General features: G+C 46.2%; 1 protein-coding gene across 1 annotated transcript; it reads right to left on the bottom strand.

Moving 5' to 3' along the window:
* Positions 1-1871: 1871 nt before the first annotated feature.
* On the bottom strand, positions 1872-15096 carry fbp1a (fructose-1,6-bisphosphatase 1a). The gene is made up of 7 exons (XM_029763895.1): positions 14838-15096; positions 9573-9735; positions 8662-8754; positions 6670-6810; positions 6347-6484; positions 5109-5228; positions 1872-2810 (listed from the first exon to the last, which is right to left on the bottom strand). The coding sequence occupies exons 1-7, from the start codon at positions 15005-15007 to the stop codon at positions 2619-2621; spliced, it is 1017 nt and encodes a 338-aa protein (XP_029619755.1). The 5' UTR covers positions 15008-15096; the 3' UTR covers positions 1872-2618.
* Positions 15097-24198: the final 9102 nt, after the last annotated feature.

A 24198-nucleotide genomic window follows, 5' to 3' on the forward strand; every position in this document is an offset into this window, starting at 1 on the left:
GTGCCCCTGTCCACTCGCTGTCCCCACCGTTCCAGTTTGGCTTTGAATGCAGCCACTTTATCTGCCAACTTAAAGACAGTTTTCATTCTCCCCCGAAGTGACAGATTGAGTTCATTGAGCAGGTTGAATATGTCGCACAGGTAAGCGACCCATTCCTCGTCATTGAAATGTGCTGCCAGTGGGGACTTTTTTTCTGAAAGAAATCTCTGCAGCGGCTCTCATAACTCAAACACTCTGGCAAGCGATCTCCCCCTGGATAGCCATCTGACTTCTGTGTATAAGAGAAGGCGTTTGTGCTCTACGTCCCATTTCCTCACCAAGCTGTCCAAACTGATGAGAGTTAAGGGGCGTGTGCTTTGATGTGATTGATAACTTTAATAACATCATTCAATACCACGTTAAATTCAGGGGACATTCTTCGGCTAGCCAGCATTCCTCTGTGAATGGCACAGTGTGTAGACTCACATTCAGGTGCAACCTCTTTAACCCGGGTAGTGAAAACCAGACAGCCGTCCAGACATGGCAGCAGCCCCATCCGGTCATACGCCAACACAGAATGACCAATCCAATTTTCCTGATATGTAATCATCCAAAGACTTGAATAGTTATGCCCACAACCCTGGCGTTACACACACCATGCTCTACCAACTGAGCTACAGGGAAGACCGTTCCAAGAGTTCACGGCAAATGTCCGTAGCAGCAGGTAGAATCAACTCCTCGCCAGTAGTGAAAGGCTTCTTGGCCTTAGCAATACGGTTAGCCACTAACTGTGACGCTCTCAGTGTAGCCACGTTTGTTGATGCAGTGGCTTTCAAGACTCGCTTCTGTCCTTCTTGTTCACGTTTTCTTTCAAAGAATTCAACAGGTTTGTCTTTAAGTGCAGGGTGTTTGGATTCGATGTGCCGAAGCAGTTTTGGGGGCTTTATTTCCTTGTTAGATAGCCTATCTCCACATACTACGTGCAGGAGGCTTGGAGCATGTGAGTCACCTGTTGCAATAAAGCCATATTTTAGGTAGGACTCATATTTTTCTATTGAATGAGGCTTTATTTTTGTTGTTGCTGTCTCTGCATTGTCGACATCGTCGTTGGGTCTTTTATCTCCCTTACCCCTTCAGAAGAAGTTCTCCAGCTACGTTTGTTTTTATTCAAGTCAGCTAACAGACTGCACCAAGTACAATGTAATTACTGCACAAATAGCCTATAATTGTATATAATTATTATTTTAAATTAGTTATTTATCCTTTCTGTGCGGCACGGTAGTGAATGTACCACGCCCTGATACCGGTCCGTGGCCCCGTGGTTGGGGACCGCTGCTCTAGTGTACAATCCATTCTCAGCCGAGGCATCATGGAAACTATTGGTCTCTGAGACCTAAACTAAAGTTGTCTGAGAGAGTGTTGTGAGAATCATTGGTTTGCAGAGAAAATATCTAGTTATCACGAAACAGTGTTTTGTTGTTAGTCAATCAGTGTACTGTGGGCTGCCTATCAGTCTGGTTTCTCTTTGCTGTTCATTTAAGAGCATCTGACTCCAGGGCCACGTTCATTAGCCAAAGGTTGCAGATAGGAATGCCATGAAAAGAGCTGACATGATATCCTCTATAGGTCAGAGTGCTGACATGATATCCTCTATAGGTCAGAGAGCTGATATGATATCCTCTATAGGTCAGAGAGCTGATATGATATCCTCTATAGGTCAGAGAGCTGATATGATACCCTCTATAGGTCAGAGAGCTGATATGATATCCTCTATAGGCCAGAGAGTTGTTTGTTGTACGTAAGCATATTAACATCCTGCTGAACGTGCCCCTGGTGTTGTGTATATATATAGATATATATATATGTGGTGAAATAAGATGCCAAACAGAACGTTGTACAGCGCCACCAAGGTTTATTATTTACATGCTTCATCATCCCAAACAATGTGTGTGTCAAGGCACAGATCTTATGTACTGCAGAGGTAACATTAGGTCTGTCTGACATATGGTAATATTTCACACACACACTGGTTCCCGACATGTGGTCTGGGGGCCGATAGTGGTCCGAGAAGGTACTGCAGGTTGTCTGCAAATTCCTTGAAAATAAATGACAATGAAGGAATGAGGGGAAAATGGTCTGTTCCCCTTCAGTTCCTGGTCCAGGATGGGAAGTAGTTGGTGGTTATCTTGGTTTACTTATTCTTTGGTCTGGGTGGTGAGGCTTGAGGGAGTATCTTTGGTCTACAGTCTCGTGGTTAGAGTGTTGGAGTATCTTTGGTCTAGTGGTTGATGGTGATGGAGTATCGTTGGTCAACAGCATGCTGATCCCGTTGAGTCTCATAAGTGATAGGGGAATGTGTGGATCTTTGGTCTCTTGGTTTATAATGGGTCTTTACATAGGGAGTGTACCTGTATGCTTGGTGCCATGGTTGGCCTGGTGTGTGTGTGGTCCCCTAGTTGCCATGGTTGGCCTGGTGTGTGTGTGTGGTCCCCTAGTTGCCATGGTTGGCCTGGTGTGTGTCTGGTCCCCTAGTTGCCATGGTTGGCCTGGTGTGTGTGTGGTCCCCTAGTTGCCATGGTTGGCCTGGTGTGTGTGTGGTCCCCTAGTTGCCATGGTTGGCCTGGTGTGTGTGTGGTCCCCTAGTTGCCATGGTGTTTTTGGTATATATCCAGGTACTCCTTGACGTCACTTGGTGACCCCAGCACCACGGGAACTCTCTGGTGGATGTTGATTGGCTGGATGTCCAGGACGTTCTGACTTCCTGTGGTTGCCATACCGCCCGCCTGCTCGATGATGAACGCCATGGGGTTGCACTCATACAGCAGACGCAGCTAGAACACAGAGAACACGTAATATTACAGAATATCTTCCTAATATTGAGTTACACCCCCTTTTCCCCCCCCTCAGAACAGCCTCAATTCGTCAAGGTGTCAAAAGCGTTTCACAGGAATGCTGGCCCATGTTGACTCCAATGCTTCCCACAGTTGTGTCAAGATGGTGGACCATTCTGGATACACACAGGAATATCACTATTATAAAAACAAGCCCTAGGAAGTTGGTTGCAATTTCAGTTTAATCCACCAGAAAATACCAAATATACTAATTGATTGAATTTGTTTTGGGAAATGTCTGCTCTATCCAAAATTACAACCAACTGATTTCAGCATTCCCACCAGTGGAAGGGGGAGAAGGTAAGGCTGTTGGCCCTGCATTAAAGACCAAAATTGGTGATTATTTCATTTCAGTTAACGACCTAAAAACAATTGCCAGCTGTGCCATACAGGTTTCAAAATAGTTGAGATTTTTAATGTACCGATTCCATGCCACATGGTTTATGAACTGATACACAAAACACCAGATTAAAAACGTAGGTGTTCCCATTTAAAATGATGATACAACCAACTGATTGTTATGCATGAGGGATACAACCGTTCCAGCTCTGTAGATTTCGCTGCGAGGAGAATGATTAAACCACTTCATTTCATACTGTCCTCATGTGGATTGTTTTTGGTTCGCAGGTTCAGGAATGGCTGAAGAATTTAAACATTTACCTGGAGCGAACTCTCCAAAACAGCACTGCTAGGTGATTTGAAAAGCCATAGTCCAATCGATCAATAATACTCTGTAAAAATTTTCATCCTTAAATTTATAATCTGGATGAATTATGAGAATAGAAAGGTTCACAACTTTTGTGAAGCATCACAGTACAGCGGAAAAATATGGCAACTAGAAATCAAACTGGGAGGGGTTGAGGGGAGCTGAAGGATGGGACTGGATGGTGGTCAGAGATAGATGGGAGGGGTTGGATGGAGCTGAAGGATGGGACTGGGTGGTGGTCAGAGAGATGGGAGGGGTTGAGGGGAGCTGAAGGATGGGATTGGATGGAGCTGAAGGATGGGATTGGATGGTGTTAGGAGATAGATGGGAGGGGTTGGATGGAGCTGAAGGATGGGACTGGATGGTGGTCAGAGATAGATGGGAGGGGTTGAGGGGAGCTGAAGGATGGGACTGGGTGGTGTTCAGAGAGATGGGAGGGGTTGGATGGAGCTGAAGGATGGGACTGGATGGAGCTGAAAGATGGGACAAAAAAAATAAAAAAAATACTGTGTCTGTAAAATGTACACACACACAAAATGCAATGATATTACTGAGTTGCAGTTCATATAAGGAAATCAAATACATTCATTAGGCCCTAATCTATGGATTTCACATGACTGGGCACAACCAAACTCAGAGCTAGTTTTTCCCCACAGACAGAAATACTCCTCAGATGATCCCGCACGTGAAGAAGCCAGATGTGGAGGTCCTGGGCTGGCGTGGTTACACGTGGCCTGCGGTTGTGAGGCCGGTTGGATACACTGCCAAATTCTCTAAAATGACGTTGGAGGCGGCTTATGGTAGAGCAATTAACATTCATTTCTCTGGCGGATATTCCTGCAGTCAGCATGCCAATTGCACGCTTCCTCCAAACTTAACATCCGTGGCATTGCGTTGTGACAAAACTGCACATTTTAGAGTGGCCTTTTATTGTCCCCAGCACAAGGTGCACCTGTGTAATGATTGTGCTGTTTAATCAGCTTCTTGATATTCCACACCTGTTAGGTGGATGGATTATCTTGGAAAAGGAGAAATGCTCACTAACAGGAATGTAAACAAATTTTTCCACAAAATATGAGAGAAATAAGTGTGTTGTGCGTATGGAACATTTCTGGGATCTTTCATTTCAGCTCATGAAACATGGGACCAACACTTTACATGTTGCGTTTTATATTTTTGTTCTGTATAAACAGGAAGTAGAAGCCTAAGTATTGTTGTCCATTAGTTTACTCCAATTACGGGAAGGGTGGTAGGGTTAAAGGACAATAATAAATTAGGAAAATATATTATTCAACAGAACCACATCCTTACACACAACGTTCACTGTTCTGAAGACATCACTGTTGTGACATGCCAAGAGTAGAATACCACCTCCGTTTCCTATTTCCCCAGAAGCTCCAGCTCTTCTGCTTTAAGCAATAGAGGAGATGAACACACATTGTGACCCTCCACATTAGGAAACTAAACAAGACACAACACACTGAGAACATGCAACATCTTGACCTTGAGAGGGTTAAGAGGTCAGGGCTCACCTTTCCCTCGGGGCTCTTGACGTTAGCAGGGTAGAGGAAGATTCCTCCGTAGACCAGGGTCCTGTGGACGTCTGCTACCATAGAACCCACATAGCGGGCACCGTACGGGGCACTGCCATCCTGAGACAGAGAGCAATAAGGGTTAGACCCTGAACCACAAACACAGTTACACTGTCTAAATAGTTAGCCTGCAACAGGGGGACATTTCACTATTGTAGCTGTTATGTATACTGCCAGTTTTAGATGTTTATGAGAAAATAATCTCAAGTAAGGAACTACTTTGTGTGCGTGTACCTCGGGGGAACTACTTTGTGTGCGTGTACCTCGGGGGAACTACTTTGTGTGCGCGTGTACCTCGGGGGGGGGGGGGACGGGGGGGACGACTACTTTGTGTGAGCGTGTACCTCGGGGGGGGGGGGGGACGACTACTTTGTGTGCGCGTGTACCTCGGGGGGGGGGGGGGGGGTGGGGGGGGCGACAACTTTGTGTGCGCGTGTACCTCGGGGGGGGGACTACTTTGTGTGTGCGTGTACCTCGGGGGGGGGGGGGGGGGACTACTTTGTGTGCGCGTGTACCTCGGGGGGGGGGGGGGGGGGGGGGGGGAACTACTTTGTGTGCGCGTGTACCTCGGGGGGGAACTACTTTGTGTGCGCGTACCTCGGGGGGGGAACTACTTTGTGTGCGCGTACCTCGGGGGGGGGGGGAACTACTTTGTGTGCGCGTACCTCGGGGGGGGGAAACTACCTTTGTGTGCACGTACCTCGGGGGGGGGGGGAACTACTTTGTGTGCGCGTGTACCTCGGGGGGGGGGGGGGAACTACTTTGTGTGCGCGTGTACCCCGGGGGGGGGGGGGGGGAACTACTTTGTGTGCGCGTGTACCTCGGGGGGGGGGGGGGGGAACTACTTTGTGTGCGCGTGTACCTCGGGGGGGGGGGGGAACTACTTTGTGTGCGCGTGTACCTCGGGGGGGGGGGGGAACTACTTTGTGTGCGCGTGTACCTCGGGGGGGGGGGGGGAACTACTTTGTGTGCGCGTGTACCTCGGGGGGGGGGGGGGAACTACTTTGTGTGCGTGTACCTCGGGGGGGAACTACTTTGTGTGCGTGTACCTCGGGGGGGAACTACTTTGTGTGCGTGTACCTCGGGGGGGGAACTACTTTGTGTGCGCGTACCTCGGGGGGGGAACTACTTTGTGTGCGCGTACCTCGGGGGGGGGGAACTACTTTGTGTGCGCGTACCTCGGGGAACTTCTTCTTTTGTAGGTACTCCGTGACAGCGGGGTCAAAGTATTTGGCGTATCCTTCATTCAGACTGTAGATATTTCCTTTGGGTTTGATCTTCAGATCTCTGTCCACCAGAATGAACTCACCTATGGCCTGACAGAGAGAGAGAGATACATAAACATGAATGATCGTATCACCGGACCGACGGCTGGATACATAAACATGAATGAAAAGGTCCAGTAAGAGGTTCTAAACAGCTGCAGTGATGTGGGTAGAGGACGGTGCTCAAGGGGCCAAGCAGTAGTTCACTTCCTGCCCGGTATTGGGTGTGTACTGACCGGGTCCAACATGAAGCAGTTGACTCCCTGCCCAGTGGACAGTACCATCATGGTGGCGCTGCCATAAAGAGCGTATCCGGCGGCAACGATGTTCCTACCGGGCTGCAGCGCGTCGTTCTCACACGGGTCATCCTCTGTCGTCTGGAAGACACACCGGACGATTGGTTGATTGATTTGATCATTAAAAAAAATGCATATACAGTGGTAAGAAACAGTATGTGAACCCTTTGGAAATAACCTGGATTTCTGCATCAATTGGTCCTAAAATTTGATCTGATCTTCATTTCGGTCACAACAATAGACAAACACAGTCTGCTAAAACTAATAACACACAAACAATTAAACGTTTTCATGTCTTTATTGAACACACCGTGTAAACATTCACAGTGCAGGGGGAAAGTATGTGAACCCTTGGATGTAATAACTGGTTGACCCTCCGTTGGCAGCAATAACCTCAACCAAACGTTTTCTGTAGTTGTGGATCAGACCTGCACAACGGTCAGGAGGAATTTTGGACCATTCCTCTTTACAAAACTGTTTCAGTTCAGCAATATTCTTGTGATGTCTGGTGTGAACTGATCGAGGTCACGCCACAGCATCTCAATCGGGTTGAGGTCAGGACTCTGACTGGGCCACTCCAGAAGGTATATTTTCTTCTGTTGAAACCATTCTGTTGTTGATTTACTTCTGTGTTTTGGGTCGTTGTCCTGTTGTCCATCACCCAACTTTTGTTGAGCTTCAATTGGCGGACAAAGAGCCTAACATTGTCCTGCAAAATGTCTTGATAAACTTGGGAATTCATTTTTCCTTCGATGATAGCAAGCTGTCCAGGCCCTGAGGCAGCAAAGCAGCCCCAAACCATGATGCTCCCTCCACCATACTTTACAGTTGGGATGAGGTTTTGATGTTGGTGTGCTGTGCCTCTTTCCCTCCACACATAGTGTTGTGTTCCTTCCAAACAACTCAACTTTAGTTTCATCTGTCCACAGAATATTTTGCCAGTAGCGCTGTGGAACATCCAGGTGCTCTTTCGCAAACTTCAGACGTGCAGCAATGTTTTGTTTGGACAGCAGTGGCTTCTTCCGTGGTGTCCTCCATGAACACCCTTCTTGTTTAGTGTTTTACGTATCGTAGACTCGTCAACAGAGATGTTAGCATGTTCCAGAGATTTCTGTAAGTCTTTAGCTGACACTCTAGGATTCTTCTTAACCTCATTGAGCATTCTGCGCTGTGCTCTTGCAGTCATCTTTGCAGGATGGCCACTCCTAGGGAGAGTAGCAACAGTGCTGAACTTTCTCCATTTATAGACAATCTGTCTTACCGTGGACTGATGAACATCCAAGGCTTTTAGAGATACTTTTGTAACCCTTTGCAGCTTAACAGTTCTTAATCATAGGTCTTCTGTTCAAGGCATGGTTCACATCAGGCAAAGCTTCTTGTGAATAGCAAACTCACATTTTGTGAGTGTTTTTTATAGGGCAAGGAAGCCCTAACCGACATCTCCAATCTCATCTCATTGATTGGACTCCAGGTTAGCTGACTCCGTACTCCAATTGGCTTTTGGAGAAGTCATTAGCCTTGGGGTTCACATACTTTTTCCCAACCTACACAATGATTAAATGATGTATAATAATTTCTGTGTTATTAGTTTAAGCACACTGTGTTTGTCTATTGTTGTCACTTAGATGAAAATCACATCAAATTGTAATCAGACATCCCGATAATTCCAAAGGGTTCACATACTTTTTCTTGCCACTGTATAAACTAAATACATTAGGTCTCAATGAAGCACTTTATAGACACACACACACACACACACACACACACACACACACACACACACACACACACACACACACACACACACACACACACACACACACACACACACACACCCAGCCTGGTCAAACACACTGACCACTGGGTTCACCTTCTGTTTGGTTAAAAACAATGTGAGACATGGCTCCTGTAGAGAAACCTAATGAAACAGACCTTTTTATAGACGCCGAAGATGGTGCCGATGGAAGCCAAGCAGTCGATGTTAGAGGAGCCATCCAGAGGGTCAAAACACACCACGTATTTACCCTGGAGGAGAGACCAGAGGATCAAAACACACCACGTATTTACCCTGGAGGAGACCAGAGGAAAATCATCATTTGTATTATGTTCATCAGTGCAGGGATAGAACCAAAATGTGGACTATCTGGTGGGTTGCCCCCCCCCCCCCGGCTCTAAACAACAATGCTGCCAGAATTTTTATAACTTTAGGTCCAATAACTAATCTTTGTCTGGTTCTACTATTGTCCCTCTGACAGCGGACAGACTACCACCAACAGCGTTAGTTACCTGTCTGGTTCTACTATGATGGTGGTATCGTCCTCCTCTGATACCAGGACAACAGCGTTAGTTACCTGTCTGTCTGGTTCTCCTCTGATACCAGGACAACAGCGTTAGTTACCTGTCTGTCTGGTTCTCCTCTGATACCAGGACAACAGCGTTAGTTACCTGTCTGTCTGGTTCTCCTCTGATACCAGGACAACAGCGTTAGTTACCTGTCTGTCTGGTTCTCCTCTGACACCAGGACAACAGCGTTAGTTACCTGTCTGTCTGGTTCTCCTCTGACACCAGGACAACAGCGTTAGTTACCTGTCTGTCTGGTTCTCCTCTGATACCAGGACAACAGCGTTAGTTACCTATCTGTCTGGTTCTCCTCTGACACCAGGACAACAGCGTTAGTTACATGTCTGTCTGGTTCTCCTCTGATACCAGGACAACAGCGTTAGTTACCTGTCTGTCTGGTTCTCCTCTGATACCAGGACAACAGCGTTAGTTACCTGTCTGTCTGGTTCTACTATGATGGTGGTATCGTTCTCCTCTGACACCAGGACAACAGCGTTAGTTACCTGTCTGTCTGGTTCTACTATGATGGCGGTATCGTCCTCCTCTGATACCAGGACACAGGATGTGAAGGAGGATTTGATCATGTTGATCACCAGGTTGTTAGACAGGATGTCCAGCTTCTTCACCTGGTCCCCTGTCACATTGGTGCTGCCTGCTATGCCATACCTGGGAAGACGAGAGGAGACGCAGTTAGTACCCATCTCATTGGTGCTGCCCGCTAGGGGAGAGGAGACAGTACCGCTACCTACTAACCAGCTGTCAGGTGGGAGAGAGGAGACAGAGGGTGATGAAATAAACAAACATCTACCCCCCCCCCCTTTGTTTCATGAACACAAATGATGTAAATGTGTCTCTTACCTCAGCATCCCCTTTAAGGTGCATGCCAACACCACCCCAGCACCCCCTTTAAGGTGCATGCCAACACCACCCCAGCACCCCCTTTAAGGTGCATGCCAACGCCACCCCAGCACCCCCTTTAAGGTGCATGCCAACGCCACCCCAGCACCCCCTTTAAGGTGCATGCCAACGCCACCCCAGCACCCCCTTTAAGGTGCATGCCAACGCCACCCCAGCACCCCCTTTAAGGTGCATGCCAACGCCACCCCAGCACCCCCTTTAAGGTGCATGCCAACGCCATCCCAGCACCCCCTTTAAGGTGCATGCCAACGCCACCCCAGCACCCCCTTTAAGGTGCATGCCAACGCCACCCCAGCACCACCTTTAAGGTGCATGCCAACGCCACCTTTATTACGACTACATTTCATTCTAAGCTGTATCCCGGGGATCACCCAGTAGATTCAGCTGGGGGCCAGATGGTCGGGGCGCCGGAATGGAATTACAAATCATTTGTAGACTGCAAATTGACAGCAACAAGCACAAACAGATGTTTGACTAAAACATAATAGTTTCAAACCATCTACACACAACACACCATAATGACAAAGCAAAAAACGCTTTTCATAAATGTATATAAATAAAAATAAAAAAAAGTGTTTTTGCTTTGTCATTATGGTGTATTGTGTGTAGATAGGCCTACAAGGCCTACAAACCTGACTCAGCTACACCAGCGCTGTCAGGAGGAATGGGCCAAAATACACCCAAGTTATTATGGGAAGCTTGTGGAAGGCAACCCGAAACGTTTGACCCAAGTTAAACAATTTAAAGGCAATGCTACCAAATACTAATTGAGTGCATGTAAACTTCTGAACCACTGGGAATGTGATGAAAGAAATAAAAGCTGAAATAAATCACTCTCTACTATTATTCTGACATTTCACATTCTTAAAATAAAGTGGTGATCCTAACTGACCTAAAACAGGGAATTTCTACTAGGATTAAATGTCAGGAATTGTGAAAAACTGAGTTTAAATGTATTTGGCTAAGGTGTATGTAAACTTCCCACTTCTACTATAGGTCTCTTTTTATTTTTTAAATAATTTTTTTATTTAACCCGGTAGGCCAGTTGAGAACAAGTTCTCATTTACAATTGCGACCTGGCCAAGATAAAGCAAAGCAGTTTGACACAAACAACAGAGTTACACATGGAATAAACAATTAAACAAGCCAATAACACAAAACAAGTCAATGATACAGTAGGAAAAAAAAGAAAGTCTATATACAGTGTGCAAAAGGCATGAGGTGGTAAGGCAATAAATAGGCCATAGGAGCGAACGAGAGACAGATTAGTCCTGTCTGTTGATGGATGTGGTGGTTTAAGTTGACCAGCGCTCTTTCACAATAACAACTCCACATTACCACATGTAAAGATAACCAAATATGTGCCAAGCAAGTGTGATACTGCAATTTTGAAATGAGGAAGTCAGTGCGATTGTGTATACCAAAAACACTGTCCTTCTCTCAGCACATATCAAAGCTGCAGCCTAAGGTTAAATCTAGACTTGGTTTCCTCTATCGTAATCGCTCCTCTTTCACCCCAGCTGCCAAACTAACCCTGATTCAGATGACCATCCTACCCATGCTAGATTACAGAGACATAATTTATAGATCAGCAGGTAAGGGTGTTCGAGAGGCTAGATGTTCTTTACCATTCGGCCATCAGATTTGCCACCAATGCTCCTTATAGGACACATCACTGCACTCTATACTCCTCTGTAAACCGTTCATCTCTGTATACCCGTCGCAAGACCCACTGGTTGATGCTTATTTATAAAACCCTCTTAGGCCTCACTCCCCCCTATCTGAGATACCTACTGCAGCCCTCATCCTCCCCATACAACACCCATTCTGCCAGTCACATTCTGTTAAAGGTCCCCAAAGCACACACATCCCTGGATCGCTCCACTTTTCAGTCCGCTGCAGCTAGCGACTGGAACGAGCTGCAACAAACACTCAAACTGGACAGTTTTATCTCCATCTCTTCATTCAAAGACTCAATCATGGACACTCTTACTGACAGTTGTGGCTGCTTCTCATGATGTATTGTTGTCTCTACCTTCTTGCCCTTTGTGCTGTTGTCTGTGCCCAATAATGTTTCTACCATGTTGTTGTCATGTTGTCGCTACCATGTTGTTGTCGCTACCATGTTGTTGTCGCTACCATGTTGTTGTCATGTTGTTGTCGCTACCATGTTGTTGTCATGTTGTTGTCATGTTGTTGTCGCTACCATGTTGTTGTCATGTTGTTGTCGCTACCATGTTGTTGTCATGTTGTCGCTACCATGTTGTTGTCATGTTGTCGCTACCATGTTGTTGTCATGTTGTCGCTACCATGTTGTTGTCGCTGTCATGTTGTTGTCATGTCGTCGCTACCATGTTGTTGTCGCTGTCATGTTGTGTTGTTGTCGCTACCATGTCGTGTTGTTGTCGCTACCATGTTGTGTTGTAGTCTTAGGTCTCTTGTCGTGATGTGTGTTTTGTCCTATATATTTGTTATTTATTTTTTAATCCCATCCCCGCAGGAGGCCTTTTGGTAGTCTGTCATTGTAAAAAAGAATGACTTGCCTAGTGAAATAAAGGTTAAATAAAAAAATACCACATCAAAACGTAATGTGAAGTTAAATAAAATACAGCTACCTACCTTTCCTCTGCTGAGTGATCATGATTGGTCAAATAGCCTAGTAGGGCCTAGGCTCCCCTCTGCTGAGTGATCATGATTGGTCAAATAGCCTAGTAGGGCCTAGGCTACCCTCTGCTGAGTGATCATGATTGGTCAAATAGCCTAGTAGGGCCTAGGCTCCCCTCTGCTGAGTGATCATGATTGGTCAAATAGCCTAGTAGGGCCTAGGCTACCCTCTGCTGAGTGATCATGATTGGTCAAATAGCCTAGTAGGGCCTAGGCTACCCTCTGCTGAGTGATTATGATTGGTCAAAACCCTCTGCTGAGGGGAGAATGGTTCATTATAACGGAGCGAATGAAATCAAACCACGTGTTTCATACCATTCAACTCGCTTTATTATGACGTAACAATGTACATATTGCCAAAGCTTACTTTGGATATTTACAATATAAAAATAATAAGAATCAAACTTGTCAACGGGACATCAGTAACAACAATAACCAAGGGTCAAAATAACCAACACATTCACCAATAACAATAAGCATACAATAGAGGACATGTGCAGGTTGGTTGGTCTGTCAGACACTGTCCCTCATCTTATGGCAGGCAGCAATGTAGTGCGCTGCCAACACACAGCGCTCTGAGTCCTCCCCCAACAGGACGGGTAGCCTATCCTCATCAGAGAGGTCTTTGAAACCTTGAATAAGGGTTTCAAATTTGGGGAAATGACACTAATTATTTTATATTTTTTACATTTTGTCAGGAAATGCAGCTCCGTCTCAGGTTCTGCAGTGTTTACACAGCCTTTCCTCTACAGGGAGCCAGGTTTTCCTGTGTCTACCCTTCTCGATAGCAAGGCTGTGCTCACTGAGCCTGTACTTTGTCAAGGTTTTGATCAGTAACCATGGTCAAATAGTTAGCCACGATGTACTGTCGATTTATGGCCAGATAGCACTGCATTTTGCTTTGTGCTTCCCAATAAGTAATGTAGTTTTGTTTTGATTGTGTTGTAATTTGGTTTATTCTGATTGATTGGATGTTCTGGTCCTGAGGCTTCAGTGTGTTAGTAGAACAGGTTAGTGAACTCAGCCCCAGGACCAGCTGGATGAGGGTCCTGAGGTTTCAGTGTGTTAGTAGAACAGGTTTGTGAACTCAGCACCAGGACCAGCTGGATGAGGGTCCTGAGGCTTCAGTGTGTTAGTAGAACAGGTTAGTGAACTCAGCCCCAGGACCAGCTGGATGAGGGTCCTGAGGCTTCAGTGTGTTAGTAGAACAGGTTTGTGAACTCAGCACCAGGACCAGCTGGATGAGGGTCCTGAGGCTTCAGTGTGTTAGTAGAACAGGTTAGTGAACTCAGCCCCAGGACCAGCTGGATGAGGGTCCTGAGGCTTCAGTGTGTTAGTAGAACAGGTTAGTGAACTCAGCACCAGGACCAGCTGGATGAGGGTCCTGAGGCTTCAGTGTGTTAGTAGAACAGGTTAGTGAACTCAGCCCCAGGACCAGCTGGATGAGGGTCCTGAGGCTTCAGTGTGTTAGTAGAACAGGTTTGTGAACTCAGCCCCAGGACCAGCTGGATGAGGGGACTCTTTTCTTTGCTCAGCTCTTGGCATTGCAGGGCTTGGTAATGATATGAGAGGGGGTCACTGTATTCGAGATGTTTCCAAAATAATTGCTCTTTTTTTAGTTTTATAATTAGTGGATATTGGCCTAATTCTGCCCTGCATGCATTGATTGTAGTTTTCCTCTGGACACGTAGGAGAATCTTACAGAACTCTGCACGCAGGGTTTAAATGGGGTGTTTGTCCCATTGGGTGAAATCTTGTTTTGCTAGTGGACCCCACACCTCGCTGCCATAAAGTGCAATTGGTTCAATGACACGCAATTAGTTTCAACTTCAATTTGAATAGGTATTTCAACTTCAATTTGAATAGGTATTTCAACTTGAATGGCGGTCTGTCTGTCATTCAACCGATTCTGTTCCAGCCAATCCCAACCAGCCCAATTTAAAGGTGCCACCAACCTGCTTACGTGGATATGTTGCATCTGAAACTTCATTCGGTGTGTAAATTGGGTAAAAACATCAGCCTACTGATACATCTGTAAACAAAGTGCTACTTGTACAATGACTTGTTGAACAACAAACTTTCTCGGTCTCCGTCTCTCTCTCTCTCCCCCTCTCTCTCCAATGAGAGACAGACAAGTCCTATTGAGTTAGAAAGCATGCTTGCTAACTGTGATGATAATTACTTACAGGTTGGCGATGCCAGCTTTCCTCACCGCTGTGGAGATGGCTTTGACAGCCGTGCACATCGAGTTGAGCAGGGTAGTGAGCTCCCCTGTTCCCTTGGCTTTCCTCCCTTCCTCCAGCACAAACCGGGTTAAAGTCACCACGTTGGTATCAAAAGAGCCTCGGTCAGACATGACTGCAAAGATCGTAGAGAGCGGCGGGCCAGAAGAGTCCTGAATGAAAATGTTAACTACAAAATCAAACAATTAAATACCTGACTGTTAACACGGAACTTGGAGATGAGGGAGGGTGGTGAAGACAGGACAGCCAATCCGAAGTGAAAGCGCACAGGGAAAGAGGAGTGGCCGACCGGGTGGAAACAATGGGTAATTCGATTATGCTGAGCTGTGCGGCACCGGTCTATGGCCCGTGACATAAACGGGCAAAAGCAGTAGCCTTCTTCTTCTTCTGTGGGGTTTATCGTGGTTGGCATCTAACACTATGGTGCATTACCGCCACCTACTGAACCCCCCCTCCCACTGGAAAAATAAATGACCTATAGAAGTATAAAGAGGGGTTCCTGCATCACATGCACCTTCTCGGTGGAAAACACAGCGTTCTTTGTAGGGGACAATGCCGTCTGTAACCAACAATGGACTGAACTGACACTGTAGCTAGAATGGGAGGGTAAATAATAGACTCTCTCATGCCTGAAATCAAGTTGAAGCTGAGTGAATGCAGTGTGCGTGCTTTGTCACAAAGTTGGAAGCACAGAATCATCTAGAATGTCATTGTATAATGTAGTGTTAAGATTTCCCTTCACTGGAACTAAGGGGCCTAGACCATTATTCCTCCTCCACCAAACTTTACAGTTGGCACTATGCATTGGGGCAGGTAGCGGTCTCCTGGCATCCGCCAAACCCAGATTAGTCCGTCAGACTGCCAGATGGTGAAGTGTGACTCATCACTCCAGAGAACGTGTTTCCAATGGTCCAGAGTCTAATGGCAGCGAACTTTACACCACTCCAGCCGATGCTTGGCATTACGCATGGTGATCGTCGGCTTGTGTGCGGCTGCTCTGCCATGGAAACCCATTTCATGGAGCTCCCGACGAACAGTTATTGTGCTGACGTTGCTTCCAGAGGCAGTTTAGAACTCGGTAGTGAGTGTTGCAACTGAGGACAGACAAGTTTTATGCGCTTCAGCATTCGGCGGTCCCGTCCTGTGAGCTTGTGTGGCCTACCACTTCGCGGCTGAGCCGTTGTTGCTCCTTGACGTTTCTACTTCATAATAACAGCACTTACAGTTGACCGGGGCAGCTCTAGCAGGGAAGAAATTTGACAAACTAACTTGTTGGAAAGGTGGCATCCTATGACGGTGTCACATTGAAAGTCACTGAGCTCTTCAGTAAGGCCATTCTACTGCCAATGTTTGTCTATGGAGATTGCATGGCTATGTGCTCAATTTTATATGCCTGTCACCAATGCGTGTGGCTGAAATAGCCAAACCACTAATTTGAAGGGTGTGTCCACATACTTTTGCATATATATTGTATTAAACTATTATAGGCCTAAACACCTCCCTCTGCAACTGGATCCTGGACTACCTGACGGGCCGCCCCCAGGTGGTGAGGGTAGGTAACAACACATCCGCCACGCTGATCCTCAACACGGGGGCCCCTCAGGGGTGCCTGCTTAGTCCCCTTCTGTACTTCTTGTTCACCCACGACTACGTGGCCAGGCACGACTCCAACACCATCATTAATTTTGCTGACGACACAACAGTGGTAGGCCTGATCACCGACAACGACGAGACAGCCTATAGGGAGGAGGTCAGAGACCTGGCCGGGTGGTGCCAGAATAACAACCTCTCCCTCAATGTGAGCAAGACAAAGGAGCTGATCATGGACTACAGGAAAAGGAGGGCCGAACAGGCCCCCATTTCATCAACAGGGCTGTAGTGGAGCGGGTCGAGAGTTTCATGTTCCTTGGTGTCTACACTAAGGATCTGTCATGAATGAATCGTGAACAATAGTGAGTGAAGAAGTTACAGACGCACAAATATCATACCCCCAAGACATGCTAACCTCTCACCATTACAATAACAGGGGAGGTTAGCATTTTATATCATACCCCCAAGACATGCTAACCTCTCACCATTACAATAACAGGAGAGGTTAGCATTTTATATCATACCCCCAAGACATGCTAACCTCTCACCATTACAATAACAGGAGAGGTTAGCATTTTATATCATACCCCCAAGACATGCTAACCTCTCACCATTACAATAACAGGAGAGGTTAGCATTTTATATCATACCCCCAAGACATGCTAACCTCTCACCATTACAATAACAGGGGAGGTTAGCATTTTATATCATACCCCCAAGACATGCTAACCTCTCACCATTACAATAACAGGGAAGGTTAGCATTTTATATCATACCCCCAAGACATGCTAACCTCTCACCATTACAATAACAGGGGAGGTTAGCATTTAATATCATACCCCCAAGACATGCTAACCTCTCACCATTACAATAACAGGGGAGGTTAGCATTTTTTGGGGGGGTATGATATTTGTGAATCTCACTCATCATTATTCACAAATCATTCAGAATATTCTGTAACCACGGTAACATCCACATTAATGTAGAAGTGTTTAGAAACATATTCTATTCTTATTTACAATAAAAGTGACTCCAAAATGAGACAATACATTATTTACCATTCATTTCTATTGGGCACAAAGTCATCTGAAACACAACCAAAACAAACAGCAAATGGATCCACCCAGTTGGTAGAGTTACCAGCTAGATGTAGTCATTACGTGCTGTGAATATGGGACCAAATCATAATAATGTCTGGAATGGAGTCAATGCAGAGGCATCAACCACATGGAAACCACATCATTGATGTGTTCGATGCCGTTCCGTTGAATCCATTCCAGACATTATTATGAGCCGTCCACCCCTCAGCAGCCTCCACTGAAATACTAAACTTTTGACTACTTTAATACACATTGGTGAATTTATCCCAATACTTTTTGTCCCCTAAAATGGGGGGACTAGGTACAAAAAGTGCTGTAATTTTCTAAACGGTTTACCCGATATGGATGTAAATCCCCTCAAATTAAAACTGATAGTCTGCACTTTAACCTCATAGTCATTGTATAATTTTAAATCCAAAGTGCTGGAGTACAGAGACAAAACAACACAACACAACATGTCCAATAGTGTTGGAGCTCACTTTAGTTAGTCTGCTATTTGGTTAACTATTTAATTATCTGCATGACTTCTCTGTTTTCTCCCTCTGTTAGGAAGGGCCTGTCAGTAATCACTTCACTGTTACTCTACAACTGTTGTTTACCAAGTGTAGCCGATGTGAAATGGCTAGCTAGTTAGCGGTGGTGCACGCTAATTGCGTTTCAATTGGGTGACGTCACTCGCTCTGAGACCTGAAGTAGTTGTTCCCCTTGCTCTGCAAGGGCCGCGCCTTTTGTGGCGCGATGGGTAACGATGCTTTGTGGGGTGTCAGTTGTTGATGTGTGCAGAGGGTCCCTGGTTCAAGCCCAGGTTGGGGCGAGGAGAGGGACGGAAGCTATATTGTTACACAAGCATGTGACAAATACCATTTGATTTGATTTGAATCCCCTTAATGCGCTGTCTGTGAATGTCCGGCTATGTATCCCAAAGCCTAGGACCAAGAGGCATGGAGAGGCAGCCTTTGTTACTATGCCCCCAGCCTCTGTAAGAGCCGGCCAGAGAACCTGAGGGGCCCAGACTCTGGAAGAGCCTGCCAGAGAACCTGAGGGGCCCAGAATCTGTAAGAGCCTGCCAGAGAACCTGAGGGGCCCAGACTCTGGAAGAGCCTGCCAGAGAACCTGAGGGGCCCAGAATCTGTAAGAGCCTGCCAGAGAACCTGAGGGGCCCAGACTCTGGAAGAGCCTGCCAGAGAATCTGACGGGCCCAGACTCTGGAAGAGCCTGCCAGAGAATCTGACGGGCCCAGACTCTGGAAGAGCCTGCCAGAGAATCTGACGGGCCCAGACTCTGTAAGAGCCCGGCCAGAGAACCTGAGGGGCCCAGACTCTGGAAGAGCCTGCTAGAGAACCTGAGGGGGGCCGAAACTTAAAACACACCTTTTTAGTTTTGCTTTTCTTCAGGGTGCTGTTTAGTTGTTCAGTTTTTATTGTTATTCTTATGTTTTTTATCCTCTTATGTTTGTTTTGTAGTAAATATTTCAGTGTTCATTCGTTTTTTTCCCCTGTGATGCACATTGTGCTCTATTCCATGTCTGAAATGTGCTCTATAAATAATGCTTGATTTGATTTGATGTAGAACTGTGGACTTGACAGGAAGCTCATCCACACAGGTCAGCTCTGAACATCTTTATCACCACAATACATGTCAGGATATGTGGATAGAAATGTCAATGTCATCCAGTCATACCAGACGGTCGGTCTACGATTCCATCATCCAGTCATACCAGACGGTCGGTGAAGTGAAAGATCCATCATCCAGTCATACCAGACGGTCGGTCTATGGATCCATCATCCAGTCATACCAGACGGTCGGTCTATAGATCCATCATCCAGTCATACCAGACGGTTGGTCTATGGATCCATCATCCAGTCATACCAGACGGTCGGTCTACGATTCCATCATCCAGTCATACCAGACGGTCGGTCTACGGATCCATCATCCAGTCATACCAGACGGTCGGTCTATGGATCCATCATCCAGTCATACCAGACGGTCGGTCTACGGATCCATCATCCAGTCATACCAGACGGTCGGTCTATGGATCCATCATCCAGTCATACCAGACGGTCGGTCTACGGATCCATCATCCAGTCATACCAGACGGTCGGTGAAGTGAATGATCCATCATCCAGTCATACCAGACGGTCGGTCTATGGATCCACCAGGCGGTCGGTCTATAGATGAAGTGAATGCGGTAGTACCGGTAGATGACCACAGGGTGGCGGTCCATACTTTCAGTTCCAGGCCCTGATTCGTTGGGCTACATACTATAATATACTACTGTGATTGTAAGTACATTTTTTTGAAACCAACTTCATTGAAACGTTTAAACGATATACACCTCCTCCTCCCCTCCTCCCCTTTACACCTCACCCCTCCTCCCTCTACACCTCTACACCTCACCCCCCTCCTCCCCTCCTCCCCCCTACACCTCCCCCCCTCCCCCCCTCCCCTCTACACCTCACCCCCCCCTCCTCCCTCTATTGTTATTCTTATGTTTTTTATCCTCTTATGTTTGTTTTGTAGTAAATATTTCAGTGTTCATTCGTTTTTTTCCCCTGTGATGCACATTGTGCTCTATTCCATGTCTGAAATGTGCTCTATAAATAATGCTTGATTTGATTTGATGTAGAACTGTGGACTTGACAGGAAGCTCATCCACACAGGTCAGCTCTGAACATCTTTATCACCACAATACATGTCAGGATATGTGGATAGAAATGTCAATGTCATCCAGTCATACCAGACGGTCGGTCTACGATTCCATCATCCAGTCATACCAGACGGTCGGTGAAGTGAAAGATCCATCATCCAGTCATACCAGACGGTCGGTCTATGGATCCATCATCCAGTCATACCAGACGGTCGGTCTATAGATCCATCATCCAGTCATACCAGACGGTTGGTCTATGGATCCATCATCCAGTCATACCAGACGGTCGGTCTACGATTCCATCATCCAGTCATACCAGACGGTCGGTCTACGGATCCATCATCCAGTCATACCAGACGGTCGGTCTATGGATCCATCATCCAGTCATACCAGACGGTCGGTCTACGGATCCATCATCCAGTCATACCAGACGGTCGGTCTATGGATCCATCATCCAGTCATACCAGACGGTCGGTCTACGGATCCATCATCCAGTCATACCAGACGGTCGGTGAAGTGAATGATCCATCATCCAGTCATACCAGACGGTCGGTCTATGGATCCACCAGGCGGTCGGTCTATAGATGAAGTGAATGCGGTAGTACCGGTAGATGACCACAGGGTGGCGGTCCATACTTTCAGTTCCAGGCCCTGATTCGTTGGGCTACATACTATAATATACTACTGTGATTGTAAGTACATTTTTTTGAAACCAACTTCATTGAAACGTTTAAACGATATACACCTCCTCCTCCCCTCCTCCCCTTTACACCTCACCCCTCCTCCCTCTACACCTCTACACCTCACCCCCCTCCTCCCCTCCTCCCCCCTACACCTCCCCCCCTCCCCCCCCTCCCCCTCTACACCTCACCCCCCCTCCTCCCCTCCTCCCCCCCTCCCCTCTACACCTCCCCCTCCCCCCCCTCCCCTCTACACCTCTCCCCCCCCTCCTCCCCTCCTCCCCCCCCTCCTCCCCTCTACACCTCACCCCCCTCTGATGCGCATCAGACAGCGCAACAGACAGCACATCAGACAGCGCATCAGACAGCGCATCAGACAGCGCATCAGACAGCGCAACAGACAGCGCGTCAGACAGCGCGTCAGACAGCGCATCAGACAGCGCATCAGACAGCGCATCAGACAGCGTATCTGACAGCGTATCAGACAGCGTATCAGACAGCGTGTCAGACAGCGCGTCAGACAGCGCATCAGACAGCGCATCAGACAGCGTATCAGACAGCGTATCAGACAGCGTATCAGACAGCGTATCAGACAGCGTGTCAGACAGCGCGTCAGACAGCGTATCAGACAGCGTATCAGACAGCGTATCAGACAGCGTATCAGACAGCGCGTCAGTGTTAGAACTACAGCCAGGCTGGTGCCTTTCTATAACCTGTCCAGTCGACCCACAACTGATCCAAATGGAATGAAACATTTAAATAAAAGCGTTTTGCGTCATTATTCACTGCAGTTTACAGACTAGAGTAGAATTCTACTCAATTGAAAACAAATGCAATTATTAATTGGACTGTGGTGGTTTTTGTAGACTAGTCTAGGTAGGATAATTTGACAACACTTCATTTAACGGGGTCCTTATTACTAATGTAAATATTGTAATTAATTGTAATAATTTATAGTTACACTGGAATAGTATCATGTAACTGCGGTCTGTAATTACAGAGGTGTAACAACCAGTGGTGTAAACTACTTCACTAAAAATACTTTAAAGTACTACTTAAGAGGTTTTTTGGGGTATCTGTACTTTACTATTTATATTTTTGACTACTTTTACTTTTACTTCACTACATTCCTAATGAAAATATTATACTTTTTACTCCATACATTTTTCCTGACACCCAAAAGTACTTGTTACATTTTGAATGTTTAGCATGACAGGAAAATGGTCTAATTCACACACTTATCAAGAGAACATCCCTGGTCATCCCTACTGCCTCTGATCTGGAGGACTCACTAAACAGAGAACATCCCTGGTCATCCCTACTGCCTCTGATCTGGAGGACTCACTAAACAGAGAACATCCCTGGTCATCCCCTGCCTGCTTGTTACAAATGTTAAAGTTTCTGATAGCATCTCAACTCATCATATTGGTCAGTGTTATAACACGATGGTGTTATCGGTTTAGCTCTACGATCCCCACAAGCGTCTTGGGACTCGTGCGAAGTCGATACAGCCAGTCTGCCAACTTCTCTCAAATAAGGGACAGACAATTCAGAAGAAACTTCCTTTAGATTTTTTGGAGGGGACTATCTGTTGTTCTATGTAATAAATCTGTTCTTCAATGCATTTTGTATGGGCCCAAAATAATTTTCCATCCCCAAACATTTTTTTCTTGTTTTTTGATACTTCAATGGGTCTTAAAATGACTAAATAAAATAGCTAAATCAGCCTTGGACCGTCTTAAAAAATGTCCATAGTTTAGTAGAACCCCACTCCCCCTTAAGCTTAGACTGTTAACCATTTTAAATGTCAACTTAAATGGGTTAGGGACGTCCCAAGGATGCCGGATAGCACGGACCACACCATATTTCAGTCTGCACAAACTATGTGATAAGCAATCTTTCTATGCAAGTTTTTTGGGATTAGCTAGCATGCTAGTTAGCTAGCTAGTTTTTTAATCTTGACTAGCTAGTGCGATAAGTATTAAGTGGGATATAATATTAAAATGCAAATCAATTTATAAAATTTTTGACATGTGTTTTTCTGGATTTTTGTTGTTGTCATTCTGTCTCTCACTGTTCAAATAAACCTACCATTAAAATTATAGACTGATCATTTCTTTGTCAGTGGGCAAACGTACAAAATCAGCAGGGGATCAAATACTTTTTTCCCTCACTGTATGTATACAGAGAAAAGAGTCGGCCCAAGAATTGAATCCTGTGGCACTCCCATAGAGACTGCCAGAGGTCCAGACAACAGGCCCTCCGATTTGACACACTGAACTCTATCAGAGAAGTAGTTGGTGAACCAGGCGAGGCAGTCATTTGAGAAACCAAGGCTGTTGAGTCTGCCAATAAGAATGTTGTGATTGACAGAGTCGAAAGCCTTGGCCAGGTCGATGAATACGGCTGCACAGTAATGTCTCTTATCGATGGAGGTTATGATATCGTTTAGGACCTTGAGCGTGGCTGAGGTGCACCTATGACCAGCTCGGAAACCAGATTGCATAGTGGAGAAGGTACGGTGGGATTCAAAATGGTCGGTGATCTGCTTGTTAACTTGGCTTTCGAAGACTTTAGAAAGGCAGGGTAGGATAGATATAGTTCTGTAACAGTTTGGGTCTAGAGTGTCTCCCCCTTTGAAGAGGGGGATGACAGCAGCTGCTTTCCAATCTTTGGGAATCTCAGACGATACGAAAGAGAGGTTGAACAGGCTAGTAATAGGGGTTGCAACAATTTCGGCAGATAATTTTAGAAAGAGAGTGTCCAGATTGTCAAGCCCAGCTGATTTGTAGGCGTCCAGATTTTGCAGCGCTTACAGAACATCAGCTGACTGGATTTGGGTGAAGGAGAAATGGGGAAGGCTTGGGCAAGTTCCTGTGGGGGGTGCAGGGCTGTTGACTGCGGTAGGGGTAGCCAGGTGGAAAGCATGGCCAGTCGTAGAAAAATGCTTATTGAAATTCTCAATTATAGTGGATTCATCGGTGGTAACAGAGTTTCCTAGCCTCAGTGCAGTGAGCAGCTGGGAGGAGGTGCTCTTATTCTCCATGGACTTTACAGTGTCCCAGAACTTTTGGGAGTTTGTGCTACAGGATGCAAATTTCTGTTTGAAAAAGCAAAGCTTTGCTTTCCTAACTGCCTGTGTATATTGGTTCCTAACTTCCCTGAAAAGCTGCATATCACAAGGGGCTGTTCGATGCTAATGCAGAACGCCACAGGATGTTTTTGTGTTGGTTAAGGGCAGTCAGGTCTGGAGTGAACCAAGGGCTATACCTGTTCTTAGTTGTACA

Source organism: Salmo trutta, chromosome 9, assembly GCF_901001165.1.
Source record: "Salmo trutta chromosome 9, fSalTru1.1, whole genome shotgun sequence".
In the NCBI taxonomy this organism is placed as follows: Eukaryota; Metazoa; Chordata; class Actinopteri; order Salmoniformes; family Salmonidae; genus Salmo; species Salmo trutta.

What these genes read in the sequence shown, in the direction of transcription:
- fbp1a (XM_029763895.1), bottom strand. Translation starts at nt 15,007, where the DNA reads ATGTCTGACCGAGGCTCTTTTGATACCAACGTGGTGACTTTAACCCGG. An exon ending in TAGTAGAACCAGACAGACAG is followed by an intron (nt 8,755 to 9,572) that starts GTAACTAACGCT and finishes TCTCTCCTCCAG; the next exon opens with GGTAAATACGTGGTGTGTTT. An exon ending in ACTGCTTCATGTTGGACCCG is followed by an intron (nt 6,485 to 6,669) that starts GTCAGTACACAC and finishes TCTCTCTGTCAG; the next exon opens with GCCATAGGTGAGTTCATTCT.